The sequence below is a fragment of the Pleurodeles waltl genome, chromosome 3_1 (assembly GCF_031143425.1).
Source record: "Pleurodeles waltl isolate 20211129_DDA chromosome 3_1, aPleWal1.hap1.20221129, whole genome shotgun sequence".
In the NCBI taxonomy this organism is placed as follows: Eukaryota; Metazoa; Chordata; class Amphibia; order Caudata; family Salamandridae; genus Pleurodeles; species Pleurodeles waltl.
The window spans coordinates 549,407,664-549,432,577 of NC_090440.1; the positions used below are offsets into that span (position 1 = coordinate 549,407,664).

Below are 24,914 nucleotides of genomic sequence, written 5' to 3' on the forward strand. Positions count from 1 at the left end.
TGGGACAGCTGGTTTTGGATTGGAGTGGGACAGCTGGTTTTGGATTGGAGTGGGACAGCTGGTTTTGGATTGGAGTGGGACAGCTGGTTTTGGATTGGAGTGGGACAGCTGGGGGTGGGTTGGGAGAATTGGGGTAAATGTTTTGTACTGGGGTGTACTACATGATTGTGTTAAAGCATAATTTTGAAAATTAGATAATAGTAATCTTTTTAGGGCAGCACCCACAAGCAAAAAAACAAAACAAAATATGAGTGCAAAGTGAGGACAGGAGACTTGACAAAATCAAACAAAAAGTTAACTGTAGAAAATAAAACTTTCCAATTTAGTTTGTCCTGCTGAGCATGTTTTTGCCAGTCACACGCCTTATGTTTGAAGGGCACCAGAAGTAAAAAAAAAAAAAAAAAAAAAAAAAAGAGTAACTCAATTACGTCGTCAGCTGGTGATGGGCACTGACTAAGTTGCATCAATCAGTACTTGGTCCCTGCTCCACGGACAGGAATGGAAATGATATGCCAGCGGTGACCAGTTACGAGGCTGTAAAGAAGAGTGCAAGGCAATCCAACAAATGATAAGCAACAGGCGGTCTTCAAGCTCCTTTCTAACTACAACAGTGTCTTGCAAGTGATACACGTGTGCTAGTGTATGCTATTGCATGCTCGATCCTAATAATGTGTTAATCCGAAAAGGGTGGATAAGAACACAAAGAGCAGTCTTAATTTATGAGAGGTACCACACACTATCACATGGTAGAATCAATATTTGTTGTACATGAATGCTGTATCATCTATAATTTGTGATCTGTACCATGGCATAATGAAAGCAGCATGCAGAAGGTAATACTAAATCTGCTGTTAATCTATGATATAATCCTGCAAATGAAAAATGTATGGGGAGTGGGACACCTACAGGAATGAATCCCAAAGAAGTAACTGGTTTATGGCCTGTTCCATCCCTACCAGCAGCATTGTGGTCTGCTCTCTTAGCTAATTTAGCGAGGACTGATCCAGTGTGTAACTGCAGGGCCAGAAGTGGAAGCTTTGCTGCACAAGTAATGAAACAAGCCCTCTGTATTATAAAGACTGTTAATCGGAAAGACCGGTATGGGAGGCCCTTAAACAAAACAGCATTTATGGATCAATACTTTTGTATTGTGTTTTAGAACTATAACCAAAAGAAATGAAGAAACAAAACACGGCAAACACAAATTATCTCCTACAACCCATAGGCTGGATTGTGCTATATCACGAATGATAATACAGAAACAGCACTACCCCTTCAATAACCCACTTACCCCTCCACATAAAATCCCCCTAAACACGTGCACTTTGTCCGGTATCTAGCGTCACTGATTCACACTCGTCTTTACATGTGGGGTGGCCCCAAGAGGGTCATCTCCATGAAGTCCCCTCTAGCTCCTCCATTGGTTCAAATATGTGTGGAATGACTGTTGTGGACAGCAGGTAGAGCAGCATGAGAGATTTAGAGCAAGTCAGCTCATTGAATTTACTCTGAAGGAGGATAATAAATGTGGCCCACAGTTCCCAGTATGTCCCTGGTTTCTGTGTCACAGAGAGCATTATTTTCTCCATACAGATCTTTTGTAGCCATGTGGTATGTGCCGGAACCTGTCTGTGCCCCAAAGGGAGAGAATTGCCTGTTGTGCCGCCCCAGAACTGAAGTGATGTGTTGGCCTTTCAAGGACTTCAATGGAAATGTTAATGGGTTGATAACATTGGCAAGACATATGCAGGGAATCAAGGAAACTGGGTTGCCAGGAAGTTAATATTGGGATTGTCTACCAATATTGAGATAGCTTTGGCAAATGCCAATTGAGCTGTAGCATTTTTCTGATTGTGCTGCATCCATGCCAGCAGTGCCTGCTAGGATGAGGGTACCATTTATGCATGCGTGCTGGGTGTCATGTACCAGTATGTAGTGATCTTAACAGTTGTTTCTTCACTAGAAGCATTACGCGCTGTGTGTCTTGCGCGGTAGTTGATGTCCTCCTACTTTCTTTGTGAAGGTGACATTAATTCTGCCGCCCATCTTTTCTGCCCTGCATTCTTGTCCCATGAGGAGGGCTGTGCTATGAGCGCATAGAGTTTGGTTATTACACATCGGTCCTCGTCCTTTCAGGACTGCCATTTCTCAAAAGGAGAAATCCCTCGCTGAGCACATGGTCTAATGGAGGGATGTGTGACCCATTGCTGGATCTGGAGATAGTGAAGGCTTTCAGTTTCTAGGAGCCAGTAGCCTGATTTCAATTTGTCAAATGTAATGGTGCTGTCCCCTTCAAACAGTTGCCCCTTTTTTTTTTTTTTTTTTACAGGCCTTGCATCCTAGCTCTTGCTATTGGAGAAAGCTATTCAGTTGGAGACCTGGGGTAAATTCGGGGTTGGCAATAATTGGTGTTATTAGGGATGGCTCGCCATCCAGTTTCTACACAGTGGCGCTTTGTGCCAGAGTGCTAGCGTGTTTCGTGTAATAGCGGATGAGTAAAGGCCACAGACCCTGTTTTTCCGACAAATCCATGGGGCTGTCTGTATATATGTGCCTGTTACTGCCTGGTCCATGAAGCACCAGTGTTTTAGTTTCAGTGCTGCTCTTTTCTACTATATAACGCAGCTGTACTGCCTGATAGTATGTGTCCCAGTCAAGAAAGGCGATACAGCAGCCTTTGATTTAAGACAGATTTCACATGCTGCATGAGGAGGCTGTAATTAATCGCTACTGCATCATTGTCAATTGGAGCAATCTGTATACCCAAATATAAGATAGATGTGACGGCCCAGGCTATCGTGTATTGGGCAGTCATTTTGTGTAAGTGTGGCTGGGGGAACGGTGAGGTTAAGAGCCTATGATTTTCGTAAGTTAACTTTAAAGCCTGAGATGTCCCCAAAATTTTGAAGCTCATCTATTAAGGCTGGCAGGGAGGTAAGCTCCACTATCAGGTCATAAGCATAGAAGCTAATAGTGCAAGTTTCCCCCATAAAATGCACACCAGTAATAAACAGGTTATGTTTGGACATGCTGAGCCATGAGCTCTATATAGAGCACAAATAATAGTGGGGAGAGCGGGCATCCCTTTCAAGTCCCCCCTTGTAAAGAAAAACCAGCCTGACAAAACTCTATTCACCCATACCATTGCTGTAGGGGCGATCTGCCAACAAAGAATCTACCAGAAGAATCCATCTCCAAAGCCAAAATGTTTCTGAATAGCAATTAGGTGCAGCTAGTGAACCCTACTGAGTGCTTTTTCAGTGTCAATAGCAAGTAACCTCCCACTGGGCCCGCTGAACTTTATTTACATTATGTAATATTTGTTTGGTATATCCCCACATCGTCTATGTGGTATAAACCCATTCGGATCTGGATCTACCAGTGCATGCATGAGTGGGGTTCAGTCTGGCAGCAAAGATACTGAGGAAGAGCTTTGTGTCGCTATTGTGATCTACATGAGCTACACAAATGGTTATCTTTCCTGGGTTCCTCGGTTTGGGGATGACTTTTATGGAAGTCTCCAGCATACAGCGTGGCAGGTTTCCTTTGACTGTGAGGGAGTTGAAAAGTCTAGTGAAAATGGGCACCAGTGGTTGACATAATGTTTTGTAATATGGAGTGAAGTCATGTGGGCCATGGATTTTAAAGGGTTTCATCTGCGCTATGGCTGCTATGACCGCCTCAAATCAGATGGGTTTCTCAAGCTTATTAGCCTGCTGCGTGGTAAGTCTATTCACCTGAGTGCCCTACAAATAGGTATTGATGCCATTGTCATTCAAATCTTGGGTGGAGAGGATTGTGCTAAAAATCCCTAAAAGCTGCAGCTATATGTTCCTCTCCGGCAATCTCTGTCCCACCCAATTTGAAAATGACTCCAACTCTGTTGTTGTGCTCTTTAGCATGCAGCGTGTGTGCTAATAGTTTGCCACATTTGCCCCCCCTATTTAGAGTTTGTGTTGTAAATCTGCCTTCTATAAGTCCAGTCCCTTAAGTTGGGATCACACCACTTCTAACTTTCGCCAAACACCTGCTGCCCATGTGTGTTTGTAGAAAGCCTTAAGTTCTTTCACCTAAACCTCCAGCTCTACCCTTTTTCCTGCTGAATCTTGTTTTCAGTGTCAGAGATGGCTAGATCACAATGCAGTCCTTTTTGGACTCATTTTTCCTAGTGGACCTTTGGAGGAAGCACAACCCAGGGAAGCGGCAATTTACGTATTTCTTCGCGCCCCATGGTAGCTCGTCGAGGCTGGACTGCCTGTCTCAGCACACAGGCACACACTGGGAGGTTTAGGGAGGCCATGCATTACCCGGTAGGTATCTCGGATCACACCCTCATGGGAATCATGCTGCTGGGACACACACAGTCCGATTGCCTGCCGCCTAAACTGGACTCTTGGGACCTGACGGGTAAGTCCTTCAGTGACACAATTAGGGAGAGGGCTACACAATACGGTGTGTGGACTCTGCATGTCTTGTGGGAGGCAATTAAAACTAATTAGGGGACACGCACAGGATTTGATAGGGGCAAGAATAACGAATGGAGTTTACTGTGTGTGGAATTGAAGCAAGAAATTGCGGACCTTGAGGCCCCCTATCACACAGATGAGGAGTCGGAAGGTGGCCTTCTACACCAACTGCACCTAAAGTGACAGGAACTGCGTACACTAGCTGAACAGCATGTGCAGATTTATGCGTTAGTGTCTCAGCGCCGACTATACGATGTGGGGGATAAAGCCAATAAGTTACTGGCTTGGTTAGATAGGAGGGACCGTGAACAATCATGGGTCAGGGAGATTTGGAACAAAAAGTGTCCCCCCCCCCCCCCCCCCCACAGGTCAAATGATGCTATAGCAGAAGCCTTCACTTCATTCTATGAGGGAATGTATGCCTTGGTGACACAGATGCCCGGGGAGGTCTGTAGGGACCATCTACAAGACATATCGCTCCCTGAGCTTTCAGAAAAAGAAAGGGGAGAATTAGATGCTGAGTTAACCGAGGATGAAGTTGTCTCGGCGTTGCCAACAGTCAAGGTAGCAGGACCAAATGGACTCATAGCTGAGCTGTTTAAGTTCATGGGGAGCAAGGTAGCCAAGCACATGTTGGCCATGTTCTGGTAGGCGAGGGGGTGGTGCGGCTGCATGTCGATCAGAAGACCAAAACCATTGTTGTGATTCAGAAAAAAAAGGTAGCCCCCAGAGGAATGCGCCTCTTATAGGCCCATCTCCCTTCTAAGTATGGAGGTTAAGGTCTTGGTGAAAGGCCTAGCAACTAGATTGCGTGCAGTTATTGTAAAGTTGGTCCACCCGGATCAGTCCAGCTCTATGCTGTCCAAATGCACGTGCCTGAATCTGCGTAGACTATACGGTTTCCTACATTTGACACAAAGCCTGACCAGTGAGCGTTCAGCACTCCTGTCGCTAGACGCCAAGATGGCTTTCAATAGCGTTGAATGGGCTTACATTTTTGCCACTCTCGAGAGGTTTGGTGTGGGGCTGCTGTTCTTAGACTGGATCAGACTGTTATACCAGGATCCGGTGGCCTAGCTGTGAGTTAATGCCACGCTCTTGCGGCCCTTTGCCCTACATAGAGGCACCCGACTGGGGTGCCCGCTCTCACCTATCCCTTCATACGGGTTATAGATTCCTGCACAACATGGGAAGAGCATATTTCTTTGTACGCAGATGATATTTTACTATATTTCACTGACCCCCCCACCCCCAATGGATCGTAGATAGGATAATGCAGGTTCTCCGTATATTTGGGGAACACTCTGGCTGTCGGATTAATTGGGAAAAATCGCTGGTCTCCCCCAGACTGCAAAGTACTGATTTGCTAGGATGGCTTTGAATATTTGGGGATATATGTTACTAGGAGTGCTTCTTCCAAAAAAATCTTGAGCCGCAACTCGATAGATTCCATAGAGATGTGGCTCATTGGAGGACACTACCACTCTCCCTGATGGGCAGAGTCTCCATATACAAAATGATGACATTGCCACGACTTCTATATGTTGTTCAGAATACTCCCTATAGAATACCGGGAGAGGTGTTTAATCAACTGGACCGGGAAATTAGAAAGCTGCTATGGGACGGTGGTTGCTCCCGGGTAGCGTTGCAGAAGTTGAAACTGGGGGTATTAGAGGGTGGGTTGGCCATCCCAGATCCCCAGCGTTACTACTGGGCGACACAATTGATAACCGTCAATGATTGGGCCTTTGCTGACCAGGGAGACCCGGCGGAGATGATGGGTAGGAAGGGAAATCAGTCCGCCCTGTATGATCATGTGAGCCTGCAGTTGCTGCCCACGCACACTGCAACAGTGGTGAGAGCGTGACGCGATGCCACCCGCTATCTGGGATGTAGATCTACTTAGATGGCCTGAAACCTCATTGTGGTGTAGCGATTTACTGGGAGGCCTTAGGACCCTGGCTGGTTTTCTCAAAGGGTCTCTTCTAGGAATCGTACACCTGGGGATGTCCGAAGTGGTCGAAGTCCTTCAGCAAGAGTGTGCTCTGGCAGAAACCGAGCAATATAGATACCTGCAGCTGAGACACACATTGGGCCAGCATGTTCCACGTGATGAGCAACTGCCATAATCAGACCCCTTGAGGACCGCCTACTGATGAAACTATTGGAAGAAAAGGCCATAATCTCTGACGTATACAAAACAATTGTGCAATTCCCTGGCCTCAATGATACCATTGCGCGCCAAATAGAAGGCGGACCTGGGAGCATTGGATGATGAGGACTTGGTGGAGGTGAGGCAGAGCCCTAGGGTGGCGGCGGTTAAGGCCCCGTTCAGGTTGATCCAGCTGCAGATTCTAAACAGGGCATATTATTCCAGGGTTGGGTTATGCAAGGTTGGCAGGGCACAGACCCTGCAATGTTTGAGAGGCTGTGGGCAGGAAGGCACCTTTTATCACATTATATGGGCATGCCCTGTGATACTGGCTTACTGGCAGGGAATCACCAGGGCAGTGGCCCTCACGCTTGGGAAGAAGGTTCCTTTGGATCCCAAGTTGTTATTACTCAACATAGAAGGGAAGATTCCCTGCCGCAATATCAGGGTGTGTTGTTGGCCATAGCGACAGCGGTGGCTAAGCGCAGTATAGCGCAAACCTGGGGTGCTGTATCTCACCCCATTATACTGGAGTGTGTTTTGCTTTACTGCAGACTAAGAAGAAATAAACAAATACCGAGATGAATTTCTTGCATGCAACACTCTCAGTCCGAGAAACACATTTATCAAGGCACTCTGCAAGGTTTAAATATAAAAGTCAATGGTGTACAACCAGAGTGCACTTTTGAAGAAACTCACCTCCGTGAAATAAGTGTACTGCTTTACTGTAAATTGAGAGGAAACACGAATGAAATAAATTCCTACAATGCAAAGCTCTTAGTCTGAGTAATACATTTATTAAAGCACTGTTTAAGGTTCGAAAAGAGGAGTTAGGTCAAATGCAGCAACACAAATACACCGCCAAAAATAATCACAGCAATATAGTAATAATACTCATAAAAACAAACAATGACTTTGATCATGGATTATATATCTGCACATACAGTGATTATATATTCATACACAATGCAAAGCTAGAAATAATAATCAAAAAGAATACATCCCCATGGGGCTTTCTCGCATCATCTCTTTGTCAGCAACAGGTTGTGAACCGAGTCAGCCGTGGAGAAAGAGAGAAATCTACACTGAAGGTAGTGATGGCATTCAGAGCGTCCTGTTCTGCCCGAGTTTAATCTTTTTTTCCACAGCCATCTAGTCTCTGTCTCTTATATATCTTAAACAAGCAGGAGAGGAGAATTCTAGAACCCCCTCATCTGGTGAGGTGTTGTTTAAACGCTGGCTACCTCAGGTCAGTTTTGAAAAAAAACACGTTTGAATTGGCCACATCCCAGGGGCATACTCAAAACTAAGCTGTTCCTTGCCATACCATAAACAATATTCTGGTACATCCTTATCTTCCTTTCGCTTCCCCATATTGTGTCCTAGCCCTGGGTGAGAAGAGAACACGTAGAGTGAAAACATGAGCGAAAAACACATGGCTTAACTTGTGTGCTGAAAAATACCTGCACCTTCTGCACCTTTAACGTGGCAGTGGCTAAACCTAATTTAAGCACAAAGTGGCATCTGTAATCAGAATGGAGCTTGTGGTCACCAATGTGACGGTGCGGAAAGTTAAGCCAAGCACAAAATGGAGTCAATGGTCAAGATGGAACAGTAGTTAAATACAGATATCATTAGAGTGGCATACCGATCTGTACTGGTGTCGGGTGCGTAGAGAGTAATTTACCAGAGTAGGGGTTGCCAGTAAAAGTGGGAGGAAGTTTGGGGAGGGTGGGAAGCCTATAGGAATAGGGAGTGATTTTCTAGGTGGGATTCCATGGGTGGGTGGAGGGTCAGCGTATCAACTGTATTTCATTGTCTTACTTAGGTGAGTCTCAAACCCAAAAGCTACACTTTGGATGATTGCCACAAATTGTATTCTGTCTCGGAGTGGTTGTTACCAGCTATGTTCTTTATTGCGACATGCTATATTGTTTCGCTGTTTAATCAAAAGATTTTTTTAAATTATATATTTTGAAAGATCGCTAGAACGTTGTGCTTTTTTAGGCCGAAGCCTACCGTGCTGTCTGGTTTGCTAGAGACGTCTTGGGGTCATTCAGAAAGCTGACCTAGGAATGCATTCCGTCAGTTGATTACCATTGGGTTTGTGGTTTGTATCTCACGTTTCTAGCTTTCTATTTGCTGATTTTATTTGCTTTAGACAGTCCAGCTTGAAGTCGTTCCTCCCGTTGCCCAAACCTTGTTTACTGTATTCTTTTGTAAACTCGCTTTCTGTCAACATGACTTTAAATCTTGTTTGTATCTTGTCACATTTGCTATGCACTCAGACAGAGGTCAAATGTCAAGCGCTCTCTTCGTGGGACCTTGGTGTTTACTTTTTGTTATCTGACTTCAAAGTGAGGGAATTTATATTTCGGCTGTGTATCCATGTAAGAGGAGAAGGTGTAGGATGTTTTTTTGTTTTTTTTTACTAGCAGACAAAAAAATGAACTGTGCTGATGTCTCCGAATATATCAGAATTTGTACAAATGAAGCACTTTTTTTGGTAACTCTGAAGGGTGGTCGAAGCAAATTGAATATGATCAAAACTCATCAGTACACTAGGTGATGACATTTGCATACATTGTTTGTGTGCAGTAAAACCATATTTCAGTGCCAATGTAGTGGTCATTTCAATTAGAAACGTGTTGTCTGTAATGGCAGTGCAATACCACACCATTCATACTCCACACATGCCACTCCATTCTATACCCTTCCACTCTATGCCACGCCACTCCATTCTATGGTACTCCACTTTACGACATGCCACTCCACTCTATGCCCTCCACTCTGACACCCTACAACACGTCACTCCTAACTACGCCACTCACTCTACCACACCACACCCCTCTCCTCTACACTCCATACCACTTACCCCACTCCAATCTACCCTTTTCTACCTTACTCTACTCCAGTCTACTCCACTCCACCAACCCCACCCCACCCCAGTCTACCACACTCCACTTACATATACCCCACTCTGCTCCAATCTACCCCACTACAATATATCCCAATCAGTATAGTCAACTCCACTTCAGTCTAGCCCATTCCACTCCAATCTAGCCCACTGCATTCAATTGATCCCTTTCCATTCCACTTTACCCCACTCCAAACTCCACTACAATCTATCCACCTCATCTCAATCTACCCCACTATGCTCTAATTTGCCCCACTCCACTTCAGCCCAATCTATTCCACTCCACTCTACCACACTCCACTCAAATCTACTCCACCCTAGTAACCGCACTCTAATCTACACCCACTCCAAACTATCCTACTCCAATCTACCTCTACCCAATCTACCCCAGTGCAATATACCCCATCTATTCCTCTCCACTCTACCCCAAGCTAATCTACCCCACTATACTACACTACAATCCAATGTACCCCCGCTCCATTCTACTCTTTCCCAACCTCTCACTCCATTTCAATCTTGACTCGACTCCAGTCTATCTAAATCCACTCCACCCCATTTACCCCACTCCACTTTATGCCACTCTAGCCCAATCTACCACACTCCACTCCTCTCTGCCTAATCTACCCAACTCCACTTCAATCTACCACATGCCAGCCAAATCTACCCCCTCCAGTCAAAACTAATCTACTCGAACCCCAGTCCACCCCTTTCCATCCCACTCCAACCTACCATACCCCACCCCAAATTACTCCAGACTACCCTATTCCAATCTACCCCACTCATGTCTACCCCAATATACTCCATTAGTCTGCCCCACCCTAACCCAATCTACCTCACCCCACCCCAATCCACCACCATAATCTATCTAAATCCACTCCAACCTACTCCACTCTATTCTACCCCCAATCCTATCTCACTCCAATCTACCCCATTCCACTCTACCCCACGTCATGCCAGTCTACCCTACCGTAATCCACCCAGTCTAGCCCACTCAAATCTTCCCCGCTCTACTCTACGCCACTCCAACCTAATCTACCCCTCCCCACCCTAATCTACCCCACTCCACTCCAGTCTATTCCTATCTACCCCATTCTAATCCAATCTACTCCACTGTACCCCACTCCACTACACTCTTCCTCGTACTACCTCAATATATCCTGCTGCACTCTACCTTGATGTACCCCACACCAATCAACCCCACTTCATCACAGTCTGCCTCAATTCAGTCTACCCCCCACTCCAGTCTAACAGTCGACTCCACCTCACTCCACCCCATCTACCCCAGTCTTCTTCACTCCAATCGACATGCTACATCCCAGTCTACCCCACACCTCTCCAGTCTACCTCACTGCCCCAATCTACCCCACTCTAGTCTACCCCACTCTAGTCTACCCCACTCTAGTCTACCCCACTCTAGTCTACCCCACTCTAGTCTACCCCACTCTAGTCTACCCCACTCTAGTCTACCCCACTCTAGTCTACCCCACTCTAGTCTACCCCACTCTAGTCTACCCCACTCTAGTCTACCCCACTCTAGTCTACCCCACTCTAGTCTACCCCACTCTAGTCTACCCCACTCCAATCTATTCCTCTCCAATCTACACTACCCCAGTCAGCCCCACGCCACTTGACCCCACCCCAGTCTGCCCAACTTCCCATAATCTACCTTTCTCCACCCTACCCCACCCCACTTCATTCCATTCTACTCTACTATAATCCACTCAGTCGGCCTCAGTCCAGTCTACGCAACTCCAGGCCACTCAACCCCATTCCATCTATTCTACCCCAAGCCGCCCCACCTCACTCTTACTCAATAAACTCAACTCCAGTCTACCCCAATATATCCTACTCTAGTCTACCCCCAATCTACCCCACTCTACTCTATCCCTAATCTACCCCACTCCAGTCTACCTCACTCCACCCCAGTTCAATCTTCTCCACTCCAGTCCACCACGCTAATCTACCCAACTCCCCCAGTCCAATCTTCCCCAGTCCAACTCACTCCATTCTACCTGCTCAATTCTACACCAATCAACCCCACCCCACTCTACCCAGTCTACCCCATTCCAAACTACTCCACTCCAATCGACCCCACCTCACTACATGCCACTAATGTTTAGCCATGCTGAGCAGCACCCACACTGGTGTACATAATTGCTAAAATAGCTCTTGCAAAAGCGAGACCTGTTGGCTTTGCCAATGCTTCTTTGCATAATACGGTCTTGCAGTCTGTGACCCCAGGACCTGCTGAATGTCCTCCACCCTGAGGGAAATAGATAGTGGGGGCAATCTGACAGTGAGTAACAGTGTGTGCCAATGTTTTGTGGTCAGGGGAGTAGTATGTGTAATATGTAAGATCCAGGTGTGCAAGCCTCGGCCGGTCCTTTAATCCTCCCCTTCCCACAGCCATACCAAACCCCCTTGATAGATACCCCCTCCACCTACCTCCTACACCCCCTTCCTTCCATAGTTCTGGCCCAACGTGTCGAAGTCATTGCTCAGCACAAGATTTATGGTATCCCTTATTAGGACAGTGGGATGCAGGGACTGATGGCCTCCAGGACATCACCTGTAGGAACTACTACTGGTTCTCGTTGCGTACATAGATTGTTGCAATGGTGAGTAGTTTCCCTGACACCCGTATGCGATAAGCCAGTGCTTTTCCCTCTATGCTGGCAACTTTGCCAGTCATCTCCTTATTAAACTTCTGGGAAAGAAAGATGACCACCTACTCTAATTTTCCACTCTAACCCGGTGGATAGGTATTGCTGTGGAAAGTGATGCCATTTCAGTCTGTGCCAGTCCTGTTATGAGTTGCATCTCTCATAGAAGGCAAATATCTCTTCAGTTCTACTCTAAAAAGGAGAGCAATGCCACTCTCCTAATCTCTCCCGTTCTGTTCTAAAAAGGTGAACATTGCCACACTCCTAATGGTGTTGTTTAAGCCCCACATGTTAAGGCTAATAATTTTTACCTCATTGATGGTATTAGGGGGACACAGTCATGAAAGTGTAGACTGAGGGCAATCCCCACAAGTGTGAGTCTCACCTCAAAAACCTCCCCAAACCATTCCATAAACATTCGAACAAACGTAGGGTCCATGCACCAATGTAAACCGAGCAATGTGTCTAAAGCCGGAGCCCTGTCAGCCGCTTCGCTTATGGTAATTTTTCACTTCTTTTGAACATTTCCCAACCCCACCCAATCTCTTCAGAATGGGGCAAGGAGTTTCGGTGTGTGGGTATGTCCCAGCTTTTACGATAGCAGGGGTGTTGTCAGGGTCATTCTGTGCCCTGACTGCCTGCCTCTTCAATAAGGAGAAGTCCTGAAACCAGGGTTTGTTAGACCTGGCATCCTTGGTGTGTTCTCCCCTGTCTTTTTTGCCTCTGCTTCCCATGTTTTGACTGTGTGCTGCACTCTGTTTTTGCAGTTTTTGGTACTATGGGCACCTTACCACTGTTGACCATTGCTAAAGTGCAAGTGCTCCCTTTGTAAAATGTATGGGTAATTGGCTTATCCATGATTGGCACATTTGATTTACTAGTAAGTCCCTAGTAAAGTGCACTAGAGGTGACCAGGGCCTGTAAATCAAATGCTACTAGTGGGCCTGAAGCAAATTTTAAACTACCAATTTGATCTGCAAGTGTACCCACTTGCCAGGCCCAAACCTTCCCTTTTCATACATTTAAGGCACCCCAAGGTAGACCCTAGGTAGCCCTGTGGTCACAATGCAGTGTATGTTAAAGGTGTGACATTTACTGATGTGAAATACTGTCAGATTTGGTTTTCAATGCAGCAGGGCCTCTCTCTTTCATTGGTTAACATAGGGGCTGCCTTTACATAACTTTTAAGTGCAGTTTCCCTTTGGGAACAGATTGAAATGTAGAATTTGGTGTCTCTGAACTCACAATTTAAACATACATATATTGGTAAAGTTGTTTTTTAAATTGTCAGTTTGAAAATGCCACTTTTAGAAAGTGGGCATTTTCTTGCTTAAACCATTCTGTGTGTGTGCCTGCTTGCATATTCCCTGTCTGGGTCAGACTGACAGTTGGGCTGTTTGTGAATCCCCTCTAGGTAGTGACACAAAGGGAGCTGGGGTCTAGCATGCATATCCTGATGGGCCATCGGATCTAGAGTGGAGGGAGGAGTGGTCACTTACACCTAAATGTAACATCTTGTTTGATTTAGATAAATGCTACCTATTTTTCTAAACTGGTGTGGTGTCTATTTTGTAGTGTTTTCACTGTATTACTGTGTGTGTTGGTACAAATACTTTACCCATTGCCTTTGAGATAAGCCTGACTGCTTGTGTCAAGCTACCAAGGGACTGAGCAGGGGTTGTCTTAGGAGTGTAACTCCCTTACCCTGACTAGAGTGAGGGCCCCTGCGTGGACAGAGTGCAAACTGGCTTGCGACCAGAGACCCCATCTCTAACAGGGTTGAAAACTCAGGGCCCTCCAGAGTATAGTCACTTTGAGCTGAAAGTCGTAAGCATATGATAGGCTATCTGACATTGACCCATTTTTCTCTCTGAGGTGACTCACTTTGTGGACGCTGTCAAGCTGAATGTTGCTTACTGTGTCTGGGGTCAGGATTTGACTGACTGAATAGGTCCTTCACTAACCTAGCAATGTCTGTTACATTGGCACTCCCCTTATTCAGATATTGTTCCTATGTGATCGGTTTTCTAAGTCTTTAATATGCACTTGAAGGGATGCCACTTGTTCCTCAAGGCTTAGTACTTCCTGCTGGAGATGTTTTAATTCCTCGCCTTGTGCTGTTTCGTTGTCCTCCGGCGTGAACTCCTTGTCTCTTACCTCCATGAGTTCTGGCTTCACTTTGCTCAGGTCTTGAGAGAAGTTGTGTTTTTTACTTTTGAAGGTCCTCACCGAGGGAATCAAAAAGGGACTCCATTAATTTTCTGGTGAGGGATGCAATATTGTCCCCTTGTTCCTCTGTGGGGAATACCTTCTGCATGGTTGGGCCCTTCTTGGTTGTTGCATTTACAAAGCATGTCAGCATATCTTTCAGGGTATGAACCTTCTTTCCCTTGGATGTTGCCATCCCTGGTGCTTCAGGCAGTAGACCAGCCTATGAGCCTCAAAGACAAGGGAGGCGTCCCTTGTACCATGCAAGCCCTCTCCATTGCCACTTTGTTGGTGCCTGCCCTTGGGGACGGTGTGGCAGAGAGCGAAAATCACTGATCTCTGGTTTCTCTACAGTGAGCGGCTCAGGACTGCTTGCGATTTTCAGGGGTTGTGCCAGTTGAACTCAAGAACCTTTCCAGCAGGGTATGTGGCATCATAACCTAGCTGTGCACTAAAAGGGAGGGAGAAGGAACTTTTGTATCCTACCCTAAGCTTCCCTGTGACTAATCCAAACACAATAAGAGGGTGCTTCTACCTTCTCCATCCCCAAGTGAATGGAAATAGGGAGGCCATAGAAATCTTAGATGATTTTATAGGATCCTCACCCCCAGGTACCACCCATGGCATGCTTCATCATTGAATCCTCATCCGCTCCGCCTAGTGTGAGTAGACAAGGCTCACGCAATTTGTTAGCGCAGCATTTCTGTTCTAAGGGATTCTATTTTAAATGATTAAAATTGCCTGCCGGTATCTGTCCACTCTTTTTTTTTTTATTTATTATTCTGAGTACCTTTGGCAAGATTAAAAACTTAGAAAAATGGTGGCTTCATAAGGGTATGTTGTATCCTACAAGCCAATGGTCAACATGTTTTAGCCCTACTTTCTGTCCCTCTGGGTCAATGGATTTTCTTCAGGACCTCTCCTATCTCAATCCCTTAAGACAAATAGTAAATGTTACCACCTATTAGCAGTGGTGGTGTGCACTGTTAACATGCATGCTGTAGTGAATCCTATCTTGTTTTAATGGGAAGCAGGAGGTAGCTTAGCCTTCTGGCTTGCACACCTGTGCTCCCATCCCCCAGTGCCTTTTACCCTACTTAGCTTGGTTTTTGCAATTATTTAATTATATCTTTCCAAGATGGCTGCATTGTTTATAGTTAGTACAATGTTTTAGTTGCCTGCTATCAGTGCCACTCTGCTAAGGCATCTCTATCAACGCCAGAAGAAAGATAAGATGTAGGTATTCACATTAGTTACTTTCCCACTTTGGGCTTTCATGGAATAGTTTATGTAATTGCCGCCCCAGGCATGTCTTGTTATCTATTGTTTAGAAACAGACCTACGTCAGGGGTCCAAGCAGATCTGTATAAATGCACCTCACATAGATAGTCAGAGGGATTCCTACTAGATGCTATCAATGCTGAAAGTCGCTTTGACGCTGACCCAGTCTTTGTGTCCCCACGGAGTCTGAGCTAGAGACCTCATTCCAAGGTAACAAGGGTTGACGGGCTCTTCTCACAGACGTGGCATTGGCAGATTAGGTTTAACACACCTAGCTCTCTTTAGTTTAGGGATTAGGTTCATCATGCTCGGGTATTAGGACATAATTAATTTCTCATGTCATTTTATGTTATTGCAAGATGGTGGGGGTCTTGGCATTAATGAATCTTATGTTCTCAATTCTGTTTCTTGCATTATTCATTATCCTTATCATTACAGCCCACCCAATGTATTGTTGATTGCAGTTTTGTTAATAAAACCTATTGAAAACCTTACTTCATCTCTCTTCATTCCCTGTGTTTGATTGAGGCATGCTGTTAATGTAAGAAAGGGGCAATCTCCGTTTAACCACAACACACCCTTAGATGTCGTACCCTTGAGTCCATGCGCAAAGGCTGCCACAAATCACCTTTTACTGTTTGGGTTTTTGGTGAGGTGCTGCTTGTGAGCCGGGAGGGTTGGTACAACATTTCCGACTTGTTGTTAGACTGGCATAGTTGCCTACAAACATAAGTACTGTCATCTTTAAACCAGCAGTCTTGCCTAGAGCAAACTGCACAATTGGTGTTTAAGGCTCCATAGGTTCATAGGAGGTGGGCAGGCTTTGTAGTTGCACATTCTTCAAGAGTCCATGTCCTGCTGTACACTTAGGGCCATATGTACGAAAACGTTTTCCCATAGGCACAGAATGGGTAAAATCCTTTGATACATCTGGCCCCTACTACCTACTCTCCGTTTGTAGGGTCTTCCACCCAGTAGGGGATAGAGAAGGTAGTAGCCCCCTCTTACCATGAACTAGCTGTAGCTCGGTGTAGGGGGCAGTGACCCTCAGTATATTTGCGCACCTTCCATGGCAGTGGCACTCTAGGTGGTGCTGTTCATGTGGCCCTGGGAGTGCTTCCAATGTGGGCTGATTCTAGGGGCACGCACCCCCGCTGTCGCACCATCCACAATGTGCTCCACTCTGTCATCGCATCGTCATGTTGTGGGTGTTCTAAGGGCGGTCATATTCTGTGTGGGTCCAGGTTCTATAGAAGGTGTTGCTTGTTGCCTTATCCATCCGGCTTAATATATATTGGAGCTCTGAACCTCAGCCAGCCAATAAAGTCTCAAGGGCATCCGTTGTTTGGAACTGGAGTGGACCACAGTCCCTGTCCTCACTGCCATGCAAGGCTTTCTCTGACCTACTGCTCTGGGCACTGCATCGCTGCTGCCATCTTGGATGCCATGTTAATGGAGTGCTACGACAGACTGGAGGCCTCTTATACTTCGTGAGCTCAGCATGGGCTCTAAACATGGTCACAGGCGCACAGTGGTGTTTCTAGCCTTGTTTTATCCTTCTAGTATGATTGTTTCAGCAGGGGGCAGAGGAATGCTGGGGTACCTCTTACACGGTGTCCATCCTAGCCATGCCTCCAAAACAGCTTTTAAAGTCTGATTCTTTACCATTTTTTGCCATTTGATGAGTTGAGTTCTATTGGGGGAGCAGAATCACTTGGCGTAGTTAAAATGCAAATTTCAACAAAAGTAAGTAAGATGACTTATTTGGCTGGCTGGTAAGGGATTTTAAGGCATGCGTGTTATGTGGTGATTTTTGCTGCATTACTTTTTACCAATAGAAAGGCTTGCTCAGACCACTAGTACTAATAGGGTAATGATTCAAAATCCTTTTGTTATAAAATGATCAAATGAGTTTTTAAAAAATTGGATGAAAGATTACATACTTTAGTAAAAATTGTTCTTGTCATTCAGCCACCGTTCATTTAATTTTTAATTGTGAACTTTAATTTGTGCTGGTATGTTACATGCATTTCTTCATTCATGTGAGTGACCAAGAACTTGGGATTTCTGTTAGATGACTTTCTTTCGATGCAAGATCAGATGTGGGAGATGTTTTGAACCCCCTATGCATGCTGAGAAAGTTGTTTTGTTGGATTCCGACAGCATGGCGTTGGAATGTCGTCCAGATGCTGATTATGAGCAGACTAGATTATGGCAATGCCTTGTATTTAGGAATGGGCGACTATTTGTTTAGTCGTCTGCAGCTCGTACAGAATGAGGCAGCCAGATTGATAAGCAATAGCTGTAGAAGAAGCTCGGCCTCAGCCTCCCTCAGTTCACTGCATTGGCTCCCAGTGCGGAAAGAGCTAAATTTAAGTTAATCCGCTACGTTCAAAAGTCACTCCATGACTCAGAGTGAATTTCTATAAGCCTACAGGAAAGCTTTGATCTTCAAGGAAAGCCTTGGTTTGCAGTAGACGAAGTAAGAAGCACAAATGGGTGGCAGCTCTTTGAACTACCTAGCAGCACCCCACTGGAAGTCTTTACCCCTGGAAATTCGTCTTAAAGAGGACCTCTTCGTGTTTCGCAAATGAGCGAAGACCTGGTCATTTCCCCTTTTGTGGTGATGTGTACCTAGATGTGGGTGTCTTTTATCCAGTGCTGGGATATTCCTTAAGGGGTAATGGGGCGCTTTATGAATATTTTATATTATTTAAATTAAATTTATTCTCTCATGTCACAAAGCAAGGACTGTCTTGAAGAAGACGTGGAGTAAGTAGCTCAGTGATCTGTGCTTTAAAAAATGCAGATTGTAACTTCAACCCGAATAGATTCTAAAGCACTTATTTAAAATCAGTTTGAAATGTGAGTTTAACCTTTAACTTCTGTAACAGCCTTTTTTGTTGTCCTGCTCTCCTAGGCTTGATTTGCCGTTATCCTGAAGAAGATTACGAGTCTTTCCCGCTGCCCGAGTCAGTGCCTCTCTTTTGCCTGCCAATGGGGGCAACCATTGAATGCTGGGCATCCAATAGCAAATATCCACTGCCGGTCTTCTCCACCTTCGTATTAACGGGTGCTTCTGCTGAAAAGGTAACAGTTTATTATTCTAGAGACAGCTGATGGGTCAGGCATTTCCAAAGGAGAAGACTTGTGACGCGATGATTAAGCTAGCCTAGCATATCTACCGTGAGCCACTGGTTATTATTGTCATTATAAACCATAACATAAACTATGATGAAAATTGCACAGGTTAGTGTGTTTTGTAATGACCTTTGCTCTAGGTAACTGTTCATTTCTGGCAGTCAATGTCTTTTTTAAATTGAGGCTATCTGGCTAGGTAGATTGAATGAATAGTTATTGTAAGGAAATGCCTCCTTGGCATGGTTACCCCCTGACTCTTTGCCTTTGCTGATGCTAAGTTTTGATTTGAAAGTGTGCTGAGGCCTGCTAACCAGGGCCCAGCACCAGTGTTCTTTCCCTAACCTGTACTTTTGTTTACACAGTTGGCACACCCTGGCATCCAGGTAAGTCCCTTGTAACTGGTATCCCTGGTACCAAGGGCCCTGATGCCAGGGAAGGTCTCCAAGGGCTGCAGCATGTCTTATGCCACCCTGGGGACCCCTCACTCAGCACAGACACACTGCTTGCCAGCTTGTGTGTGCTGGTGAGGACAAAACGAGTAAGTCGACATGGCACTCCCCTCAGGGTGCCATGCCAACCTCACTGCCTATGCAGTATAGATAAGTCACCCCTCTAGCAGGCCTTACAGCCCTAAGGCAGGGTGAACTATACCATCGGTGAGGGCACCAGTGCATGAGCACTGTGCCCCTACAGTGTCTAAGCAAAACCTTAGACATTGTAAGTGCAGGATAGCCATAAGAGTATATGGTCTGGGAGTCTGTCAAACACGAACTGCACAGCACCATAATGGCTACACTGAAAACTGGGAAGTTTGGTATCATACTTCTGAGCACAATAAATGCACACTGATGCCAGTGTACATTTTATTGTAACATACACCCCAGAGGGCACCTTAGAGGTGCCCCCTGAAACCTTATCCAACTACCCGTGTAGGCTGACTGGTTTTAGCAGCCTGTCACACTCGGGACATGTTGCTGGCCACATGAGGAGAGTGCCTTTGTCACTCTGTGGCTAGTAACAAAGCCTGCATTGGGTGGAGATGCTTATCACCTCCCCCTTGCAGGAGCTGTAACACCTGGCGGTGAGCCTCAAAGGCTCACCCCCTTTGTTACAGCACCACAGGACATTCCAGCTAGTGGAGTTGCTCGCCCCCTCCGGCCACGGCCCCACTTTTGGCGGCAAGGCCGGAGGAGATAATGAGAAAAACAAGGAGGAGTTACTGGCCAGTCAGGACAGCCCCTAAGGCACCTGAGCTGAAGTGACTCTGACTTTTAGGAATCCTCCATCTTGCAGATGGAGGATCCCCCACCAATAGGGATAGGAATGTGACCCCTTTCCCTTGGGAGGAGGCACAAAGAGGGTGTAGCCACCCTCAAGGACAGTAGCCATTGGCTACCGCCCTCCCTGACCTAAACACACCCCTAAATTCTGTATTTAGGGGCTCCCCTGAACCTAGGAACTCAGATTCCTGCAACCTAAGAAGAAGAGGACTGCTAAGATGAAAAACCCTGCAGAGAAGACGGAGACACCAACTGCTTTGGCCCCAGCTCTACCGGCCTGTCTCCCCACTTCTAAAGACAGTGCTCCAGCGTTGCTTTCCCCAGGACCAGCGACCTCTGAATCCTCAGAGGACTGCCCTGCTCTAGAAGGACCAAGAAACTCCAGAGGACAGCGGCTCTGTTCACCCAAGACTGCAACTTTGTTTCCAAAGAAGCAACTTCAAGACAACTGCGCTTCCTGCCGGAAGCGTGAGACTTGCTGCTCTGCACACAACGCCCCCGGCTCGACTTGTGGAGAAACAACACTTCAGGGAGGACTCCCTTGCGACTACGAGACCGTGAGTAGCCAGAGTTGCCCCCCCTGACCCCCCACAGCGATGCCTGACTCCCAGATCCCGACGCCTGGTAAAGACTCTGCACCTGCAGCCCCCAGGACCTGAAAGATCGGAACTCCAGTGCAGGAGTGACCCCCAGGAGGCCCTCTCCCTTGCCCAGGTGGTGGCTACCCCGAGGAGCCCCCCCCTTGCCTGCCTGCATCTCTGAAGAGACCCCTTGGTCTCCCATTGATTTACATTGGAAACCCGGCGTGTGTTTGCACACTGCACCCGGCCGCCCCCGTGCTGCTGAGGGTGTACTTTCTGTGCTAACTTGTCCCCCCCGGTGCCCTACAAAACCCCCCCTGGTCTGCCCTCCGAAGACGCGGGTACTTACCTGCTGGCAGACTGGAACCGGGGCACCCCCTTCTCCATTGAAGCCTATGCGTTTTGGGCACCACTTTGAACTCTGCATCTGACCGGCCCTGAGCTGCTGGTGTGGTAACTTTTGGGTTGCTCTAAAGCCCCGACGGTGGGCTACTTTGGACCCAAACTTGAACCCCGTAGGTGGTTTACTTACCTACAAAAACGAACAAATACTTACCTCCCCCAGGAACTGTTGAAAATTGCAGTGTCTAGTTTTAAAATAGCTATATGTGATTTATTTGAAAAGTGTATATGCTATTGTGATTATTCAAAGTTCCTAAAGTACTTACCTGCAATACCTTTCACTTGAAGTATTACATGTAAAATTTGAACCTGTGGTTCTTAAAATAAACTAAGAAAATATATTTTTCTATGCAAAAACCTATTGGCCTGGAATTGTCTCTGAGTGTGTGTTCCTCATTTATTGCTTGTGTGTGTACAACAAATGCTTAACACTACTCCTTTGATAAGCCTACAGATCGACCACACTACCACAAAATAGAGCATTAGTATTATCTCTTTTTGCCGCTATCTTACCTCTAAGGGGAACCATTGGACTCTGTGCATACTATTCCTTACTTTGAAATAGTGCATACAGAGCCAACTTCCTACAGTTATCTTCTGAGTGTGTTAGGTAATACTCCTAAAACAAATCCTATATAGAATACATTTTTCTTTTCTATATGACCACCAGCAGGTTTGTTCTATAGGTTTCAGTTCCCACAGAAATCTACCAACCAGGTCGAACAATCTGACCTTGTGTACTGCTCTTAGTGTTATTGTGGCTTCCACTATCATAACTACCAGTAAAACACAAATGTTATGTTATACGATCTTGCTAGTCCAAACCCACCTCCAATATCCTTCACCAAGACATATTTAAATTGTAGTATGAGGTGTAAGAATTCCATTCTTTGATCAAAACCTCATTAATTGTAGCAATTGAACTAAAACAGAATATGCTTGTAAGGATGGGAGCCTTTCAGGTTCCTTTTTAGGGCTTCACCAGTGCTTCTTTGACGATGAACATTGGTGTCTCTATACATATTAGTATATCGTCACTCTGCTATAGTGGTAACAGTGGGTATGACTAATCTCACATACCAAAAACTGTAGTGGCTATAACCCAAAATATAGCAGAGGGCAGTAATATAGATATTCAATTAAATGGGTGTTTTGTCAGACGGCACCTTGCTATAAGCGGGGTGCGCCTGGAGTTTTGAAGTATGCCTCCCTCACAGTGCTAACTGATTGTCTGGAGCACACTAAAGAAGTATACAAACACTGTATTAATGTTAAGTATGATGCAAACAATCAAAAGTTGTGATCAGGCAGGATCAAGTGGTCCTGTTTATTGCAGTATTTGTTTCAGAGATTAGTCCTTTGTTTTTTCATATACAGAAGTTGCAATGGTTGGGATAACACATACTTCTATTTCTATTTGGAAATGACTTGGAGGGGGATGAGATAGTTATTTATATATATATATATATATATAACTATCATGTGTGTGTGTGTGTAATTATCACCAGCAGATCACAAAACACAGACCGATATTGATGCAGTGAGTATCAAATTCATCCGTGTGGGTGTAGATTCAGCTGACATTACTTTTTCACTGCTGTTGCATACATTTATAGGTGTTGTAACTCATTAGCAAGGGTGATGAGTAAGCAAAAGAATGTGCTGGAGAAACATTGGTTGTTGATAGTACAGTATTGTAATGTGAAAAGTATCACTATCAGGGACTTGAAGTCTGTGGCTGCAGGGTCAAAGATCACGTCACCTGCTCTTCCTCACTAGTCAGAATGAGAAGCATGCCCCATGTAACTAGAGAGCTACTGATTTCACTTAGTGACCTCTACCTTCCACGTCCTTTGAAGTCCATGTGAAGAAACACGTGTTGGTTGTATTTACACCCACCATGGATGTCTTTAAAACTAATTGTACCAGTATCTGGGTGTGTTGTGTATTACCGCTGGTGTTGTCATTACAAGGATCGTATACATATGGGATATTCTTGAAGATAAATACCGTCATTCCTCCTTCATATCATTTCTCACTCCCCTGGCATTCTTTGAGTTACGGACTAGGTGAGTGATGCCATAGGAGGGATGCTGTAAAACCTTTGTGACTACACATGGAATGCTTGAGTTACCAAATTGATCTAGTAGCATATTTAATCTAGTGACATTGAACGCCTGAACTACTGTGTTTCAAATGACTGAATTTTAAGATAGAATTCAGTATCTCCCACAGATCAACATATCCTTAGGAATATTAGCTTTGAGAAAGAGTGAAAACCGAGCAGTAAATTGAAGTAAAGACGTGTTTGCTATTCACAACAAATCTTTCAAGCTGCCTCAAGATGTAGGCACATTTGACAAGTAAAAACAATGGGGCATCTGTGATGTGTAGTAAAGATGTTATTGTACACCCCTCACGTTCCCCCATGCACCTGTACCCATACCTTCACTTAAGGCCTCTCATCTAGGCTTTTAACACTAATTCAGGATATAGGCAATAACAGTGGTTACCTAACAGCTTCAAATATTTCAAGCAACAGGTCAGAAGAATGTCATAATTTTAAAAGACCCAACATTAAAGTTATTTTGTGTTCCAGATGTACAGGAGTCTCATATATCATAGGCTTATTGCCCCATGTTAGCCTTGTCTTTGTGCCTAAACATTTTAGGCTTATGAGGTCATTTCTACTAAACAATAATGCTGAGAGAAAAAAATGGGAACAAACTTTACATAATTTTGCAGAAGAAACAAATGACTCCATCTTCTTCCATGCCAGGCAATAAAATCTAAAGCTTTGATCTTTCCAGGTGTATGGTGCTGCTATCCAGTTCTATGAACCTTATGCTGAAGAACATCTCACCCCCAAGCAGCGTATCCAGTTGGGTTTGAGTTCGAGGGGTGGTAATACCGAAGCCTCTAAAACGGTTCATGCAAACAAGTGCATCTGCCTCCTCTCCCACTGGCCCTTCTTTGACGCCTTCAAGAAGTTTTTAACATTTCTGTATCGCTACTCCATCTCGGGGCCCCATGTCCTGCCTATAGAGAAGTAAGTTTCTGTTCCATTACATCTGTCTCTTTGTGTTAAAATAATTTTGTCTGAGATTCTGTTTTTATCCTTTAATTTTAGGTGGTAGGTATTAAAGTGTAAAAGCTTTCTCTGAGGCCACAGGGACGACAATATCTATGTGTGCTGCAGTGTTTTTTCATATCTTTACTAAGTGATAGATCCCTTACAATCTGCATTCCACTCCCTTTCCACCGCCCTTAAACTTTCTTTATGCACTGCTTCCCTTATAATGTATTTTAACAGTATAATCTACTATGATTGTTGGAAAACCTGAAGCTCACACCCCCCTAATCTTGTCGCGGAGGCTCTCATTATTCTAATGAGACTATTCGATTTTGAGCAGCAGAATCGCCTGTGGTGTGGGAGACTGAGTCTGACCCACTACAGGTGACACCTGTCGCCCCAATCCGGGTTTTGCTCCGGCTAACTAGCAGTGCCTCATCTCTACCCAAAGGCAGGGATGATTGGGCAGCCGAACGCATGACATTGATTTCTCAGGGAAACCATAGTTACTCCGGTCTCATCACTTTCTCTCAGTTACATTAGTCTCACATATACAAGGACAGTCAGAGGCAGTATATGTTTCAATAAGATTTTAATGAAGCAACTGCATCTTAGATAGCAAAGCATGTGCTGCAATAACCAGGATGATAACGCACGGCAAGATTAAAATTGTGACAAGGAGATTAAAGCATAGAAATAACACTACCATATTGTCACTAGAGTCAATAGACTAATTCCTACTTAGGCTAT

The 24,914-nt window shown here is 45.2% G+C and overlaps 1 protein-coding gene across 5 annotated transcripts in view; it reads left to right on the forward strand.

The window, feature by feature from the left end:
* The window catches only part of DENND4A (DENN domain containing 4A), a 518,288-nt gene that overhangs the window by 218,184 nt on the left and 275,190 nt on the right, over window positions 1–24,914 (forward strand). For all 5 annotated transcript variants that reach the window (XM_069222901.1, XM_069222904.1, XM_069222905.1 and 2 more), the window contains exons 5-6: window positions 18,608–18,777; window positions 23,902–24,140. In XM_069222901.1, coding sequence (XP_069079002.1) covers window positions 18,608–18,777; window positions 23,902–24,140 — 409 coding nt within the window. The remainder of the gene's footprint in view (window positions 1–18,607; window positions 18,778–23,901; window positions 24,141–24,914) is intronic.